The sequence below is a fragment of the Opisthorchis viverrini genome (genome assembly GCF_000715545.1).
Source record: "Opisthorchis viverrini unplaced genomic scaffold opera_v5_126, whole genome shotgun sequence".
In the NCBI taxonomy this organism is placed as follows: domain Eukaryota; kingdom Metazoa; phylum Platyhelminthes; class Trematoda; order Opisthorchiida; family Opisthorchiidae; genus Opisthorchis; species Opisthorchis viverrini.
Genome location: NW_008751787.1, coordinates 1272302 through 1278723, shown reverse-complemented (window position 1 = coordinate 1278723; position 6422 = coordinate 1272302). Strand labels below are relative to the sequence as shown.

The 6422-nt window shown below is 45.8% G+C and overlaps 1 protein-coding gene across 1 annotated transcript; it reads right to left on the bottom strand.

Moving 5' to 3' along the window:
* On the bottom strand, positions 1–5601 carry T265_06371 (hypothetical protein; the record flags this gene model as incomplete). The annotated part of the gene is made up of 1 exon (XM_009171612.1): positions 1–5601. The coding sequence occupies one exon, from the start codon at positions 5599–5601 to the stop codon at positions 1–3; it is 5601 nt and encodes a 1866-aa protein (XP_009169876.1).
* Between the last annotated feature and the right edge of the window lie 821 nt (positions 5602–6422).

Genomic DNA, 6422 nt, shown 5'->3' with positions numbered 1-6422 from the left:
TCAAGATGTCATTATACCACTCACTAGTAACTCGTGAACGGTTTGGAAATTTTTGCACACACTAGCCACCCCCAAACGGAAAATAGATTGGCGATATTCATCGGCTTCAAAAGTAAATATGGCTCGGGGTGTTGACCGAAACAGGTCCTTGCTGTCCACCGCTTGATTGCCTTTGATTGATTGTTCTCCTTCCGTGTGTTGCAGGATCAAAATAGTCCACGACCGAAGAGTGCTAAGGCAACTCACCAGCTGTTTATTTGGATGGATTTTTCGCATTGAAAACACACCGCTTTTGGCGACACTGTAAACTTGCAGCACCGTTTGGTTCGCTGGACGCTCCAGGACATATATCGTTTGGCTACACTGGGTGCTTAGCCTTTCGACTAATTGTGCATGCTCATCGATTCTCCACGGACATTTCATATCTTTCGGTTGCGTAAGGAATTGATTTTTGGCACAGTTTGGGTCGAAAAGCTCATCACAGGTTGGTAGCATAGTGGAAACGTGCGTCTTCCAATGTGCTGCAGATGTCACAGGCTCTACAGTGATGCTCATGGGATGGGAAAGGAACATATTTGCTGTGAGAGTGTAGTCAAGCTTCAGGCATTCTGGATCTTCATTCAGGTTGCTTTGTTTGCGGAAAAGCGTAAATCGTGCCCGATTTCCTTCGGTAGCGTTAAGCAGCCCGGAAAGGGGTGGTGATTCTGATGACAGTTTGTTGATTTGGCTCATTTCCCATCCGGTTTGGTGTTTCACGATCAGCTGTACGGCTTGTGATGTCTGGTTATGTAAGCATATTGTTACCTGTGCACTCAGTTGATCATTAAGTGGATCCCTTCCTGAATCCACTGTCAACGTGACGTTTCGTGTTTTTTCTTCAACTGGAGATTCCGAAGGAGACCAGTAGACATGTGTCAGACTGGCGAAAACACACTGAGCTGTGTTTTGATGTGGGATAACTGTGAGGTTTACAAATCTGATACGGTCGTCTGACTCATCTACCATTTTGACGCTCCCAAAGTTGATGTCGTTAGGTTGATCGAAAGTCCGTGTCACCTCTGACCCCCATTCAGTTCGGAACGAAGCTTTCGGTTTTTTACTTGTTGACTTGCTTTGTCTGTTCAGGTGTTGAGCAAAGGTAAAAATTTGCAACGCAACGATGTAAGACTCCAGTGGATTGTGAACAGTACCAAAAACGGGCAAGTGCTTTACTTGCCATCGTATGATGGGGATGAGTTCTGCGAATTTCTCACCGGTTTTATACAACGCCATGTACGCGTGATAAGTAACTTCAGTAGGATTTGCGCGCTCGCCTGGCAGATATTTTGTCGCCTCTTCAACTGAATCTTCCCAGTGTAGTTCTTGTCCAAATTTTGACTGGGTTCGAATCTGTCGTTCACGGATCAGTTGAATAACTTTTTTTAAGGATTTCAAATCAGGATCTATCAGGGACAACGCGTAGGCCAAGGTGGTGAGAGTAGACGTTTTCAGCTGACTTATTTGTGGTCTAGTTCTTTGTAGATCTCGATGGGCATAAAGCGCGAGACATACTTCCAACCGACGGATGGTTTTCCACATTTCTTTGTTTTCTTTCATAAAGACTGTTTTTTCCAGCTGACTCTCTTCCGCTGCAATGTACCACTGGGAGAAGAATGATAATTTTGTTTCGTTGTTAGAAAGTACATCGGATTTGTGGCAATTAGGTACTGGGTAGGCTGAGTGAAACTCATAAAATAGTTCAGTAATGTCTGATCTCATGTAGTTTCTTGCCTCTGTAATCCATTGAAGTTGGATTCGTTCTATATGAGCCAGGGTGCGATAGATTAATAAATTAAGCTTCCAATCAACCGTGACACCGTCTTCTGTGTACAGGCTGTAGTTACTCTGTGCACGATAAAACAACCAAGGGACCAGAGCATCCCGTGTATCAAGGCCCTCGGTAATGCTCATTGTCTTACCCAGACCCCGGTACAATCTGAATCGTGACAGTCTGTTCCTAGCCTCTAACAGAGTTCGAGAGGAAGATATTACCATGTTGTGGATGTTTCTTGGTGGGGGTTCTGTGTAGTACGGAGTTAAGTAAGCCAGCGCCTGTCCGACGGTTGACAAGACACACAGGCATTCATAAGCTGAAAGCATAGGCGTTTGGTAAATGTAATCCAAATTTCTCATTATTGAATCAGCCACGTCGCTGCTGAAGCTTAAATATGTACGCCCGGAGGCTGTATGCCGGAATGATGGTTGGTCGTCCACTCGCAGTTCGAATGTTCTCGCCGATTCATTTGAAGCTGGCAAATTGAAACAATTCAGCACATTCACCCGAACTTCAGGATTCTGACCGGAACGAACGCGCAGTAACTTAATAGCATTACGTAAAGGCTTGGGTTGCCTAAGCTCCAAATAGTTGGAGGGATTATGCACGGCCCCACACAGTGAACTCTGAGTGTACAGAAACAACTCTGCCCGAATCAATGTCGTACCGGGAAACCGGGCAGAAACTTGTGTCACGAATGTTTCAACAGTCCGATCACAGACACACCATGAGAATATTTCTGGTCCAGTGATTGAAAGCATTCGGTCATCCACTCTTATCTTTACAACTACTCCTACACAGTCGTATTTTATGATGAAGCTGTGCAGGGACAGAGCAACCTTCAAGGAGGCAGTTTCCAATAGGTCCATTTCCGAGACCCCTATAAGGCGGAACTCGGTATCAATGTCTATTGACATCGGTTCAGAGGTGGAACTCCATACGCCTTTTTCGTCTCCGTAACAGAATGCACTAGCTCGTACATGTTGACCCGTTTCCGGAACATTAAAGTAATACTGGAGCCCCTGATAAGATGTACTTTCATGACCCTCGCTTTCAGAATAAATACGCCGAATTCTTCCAACTTCATAGAGGATACTTTCAGAGTGCCAAACCCTCTGTTCTCTTGGAAGATCCGGAGGCACCGGATCATTCCATGATCTGCATTCTGATCGAGTTTCGTTTACTTCTGCAACTAAGCCCGTTACCTTTAATCCAGCCGATTCGAATTCATAGAAACTACCCGATGACAATGTGGCTTCACGCGACCGCGTTTTCTTTAGGCTATAAGAAAGCTTTTTGTCGTAAGCGCCAGGATTCAGCAAATTTTGGTGAGCAACTTCAGTTAAAATACGCTCGTCCCAGACTCTGACATGACAGACTGCATTCTCGCTCAGAAATGTAGTGTCCGGTTTGACAATGAGCTGTACCGTGGCTCCTGGTATGGCATGATGTCGGTCGAATTTTACTGCAGCTTCTTTAGGACAGTAGCCTGTGTGACGGATTACTCCATGTGTTGCTATGGGTTCCAACGCTCCAGCAACATCACGCCGAAAATAAAACACAACAAATCTCAGCTCATCGTACACCTTGGTTTGGACGTTCACAGTCAAAGTCCTTTGAAAGAGAAACCTTTTTGACTGTTGTGTCGATCTTGGGGACCGCATAACCTCCAAAAACACTTGGACAATTTTCTGCGTGTTGGGCATCTCACAGGGCCATGGAACAGGACCATCTAGTGCTCCACACGTATTGTTCATGCAGTGTAAACACTCATTACACGCCTTACCTGTCCAGCCGTAGCGGCAGCGACATTCATTGGGAATTAAGCAATAACCGGTCTGTGGATGACATGGTTTCGAGCACACTGGTTCCAAGCAGCCGATTCCATGCCAACCGGGTAGACATTCAATCGCGTCATCTTGATCAGCTTCTTCGCTCAAACACACGTAATGTCCTAAAGGTCCATCTTGATCATGACATTGGGAGTCATACTTTAATTGCTCTTCATCACTGAGAAGTTCAAGTTCGACTATTGTCCCTCTAGCATAAGCGAACACAAACCATTGCTTATCGACTAGATGAGTATTTCCAACCACTGTGAAGCGTGCGGTCGATTCACATGTCATCTCGATTGGCTCAGTGGATGAGGGCCAAAGCTGTATGGCTTCATATGTATTGTTGCCAAAGAGAGGATATATGGTGTTCTCAGAAGTGCTGTCAAATCGACCATGCATAAAACGGTTAGGCAGCGACTGGACGAAAATAGGACTGGCAGAGAAGATTGGGGGGAGAATGAAGGAATCGACTAGAAATTCATTCTGTTCTATGATGTGATCGCTGTGTAACACACGTGGAGCGAGACCGCCCAATATATCGCGGTTGGAAACCTTTTTTGGCAAACGGATGTCGGTCCACGGCATCTGTTTGCACTTGTCGTCTATGTAGTAAGTTCTGAGACGCCCCCTGTACTTTGGCAAATGAGCCGACGGATGTTGTCGTACTGAGCCCGAGACAGGGATTCCGTATTTGTAATAAGGTGGAAACATGATTTCACCCTCTGTTCTTGGGCGATCTGACAACACTTGACATAACTGATGAAAACGACCTGTTGGAGCGTCGAAAACGCGAACACATGCAACGAACGGAGCACCCGTGCTCAGAATACCGTGTTCAGAGCGAAAGATACTTGGCAAAAACGAGTGTATTACACAGCCTCTGCCGTCCAATATCAATCCGTCGGCGAATGAGCATGGTCGTCTCACAGCATCGCCCCTATAACATACTCTCTTATCCATCAAAGTCTCTGTTGCTTTAGAATCCAAGACAAACGAAGAGTGATACCAGCCAAATTGCTTCGAATCGGGAGTTAATGATTTGCACTGGCACAAGAGTAATGTTGCTGGACCCTCTGCAGCTCTTCCGTCAGTTTGATTCACACAAACGCCCAGTTTGTACCATTGGTTCTTAACAAAGTCCCACATGATTGGCTCAAATCGAATGGTTGGAACTAGCTCTTGTTCACCCAAAATCAAAATTTTCGCGGACTTTGTTCCATCAGCCATCTGTACGTTGATTGTCCAAGTTCCGTAGGTCGCATTTATGGGAACCTGAACGGAAAGCTTCCTGGCGCTAGAAGCTTGAACATCATTCCATTTTTTGATAACGTTCTCACTGTCATTACTCACTGTGATGGAGAAAATAGGGTCAGGACGTGGTTCCGGCTCAGGCATCAAGCTCCAATGTTTGGGTTGCAAGTGGATCACACTAAACCAAACTGTCTCTCCCGGGCGATAGGTCGATTTATCTGTCTCAATAAAAATCAGATCGCGACTGGTGTCTATGGGCAAGTGACGGTAAAGAGAAACGGGCTTCTTTCCCTGCTCGCCGGTGAACGTAACATGAACTTCCAAGTCAATTGCTCTCATCCCTTCGCGGGGCTGATTCAGCTTGTATGCAATCCGATGGACATCTCCGAAGGGTTCGGACATTACCCAATGACAAAACTTTGCGGATTCTCCACCACACGAAGCTGAAAAAGACATATTCATTTCGTCCGCACCAAAGGCATAGATCCAGCTGGACTGGCCGTCAAGCAGCCTTTCTGGCGTGATTAAGATCACTGGTGATGGCACAACGTCAACCAATGGAGTTGGGTTTTCGGAAGTTGAACACGAGTTCATCAGTAGGATAATGACACACAAAAATGACGGTAAATATGGTAGCATTTTTCGGTATGGACCGTTGACGCTTTCCTTTTTAGTTATCAGCGACATATTTATACCGTTCATTGAATTGCGTAGTTTCTGAAAGTAGACAAGTAACAAGTTGTTTTTTCAGTCTTGGCAACACGAGTCAAATGCATTCCTGCGTGGCCAGTGGTCAGCCTGTTTCTCCAGGGTGCAGGCGCGCTGAAAGAACTCCTGCATCTCATGTCAATACAGTTGCTATCTGGTTTTGCGCTGTGCTTCCGTGCGCCAAATCGGCGCTCTGAAANCAGTCTTGGCAACACGAGTCAAATGCAGTCCTGCGTGGCCAGTGGTCAGCCTGTTTCTCCAGGGTGCAGGCGCGCTGAAAGAACTCCTGCATCTCATGTCAATACAGTTGCTATCTGGTTTTGCGCTGTGCTTCCGTGCGCCAAATCGGCGCTCTGAAAAACGGCACTGAAATAATTTATCAACCTTGATTTCTGAGTGGAACAGACAAACAGCTGCTATGAGCAACCAGTACGCTTTTGCTCCCCAACCTAGTTTGGTCTGACTTGGCTAGCAAAAGAAACCCATGATTGTTATTTGATCTAAGTAGGGCATGTTTAAGTACACGCCTTCTGATGGTTTGTCCATATCCAAAGGAATGATATATTATGACTCCTTACATGAGTGCGAGTCAGTACATCTGTTCGTTGGTCAAAGAAGCCGCTGTTAAGGCGTTCTGTAAAAATTTCCCTATTCCGACTGACGATTCAGCATCCATTAGAAATCCATCCAAAGTTCTGACGATTGGGTGATTACTGCTTGTTCGCTACGTAGTATACAATTCACACACGCTGGAATCCGTGGATGAGGAAGCTATGCCATGATGGACACTGGACCATTTAGCCAGCTAGTTGGCT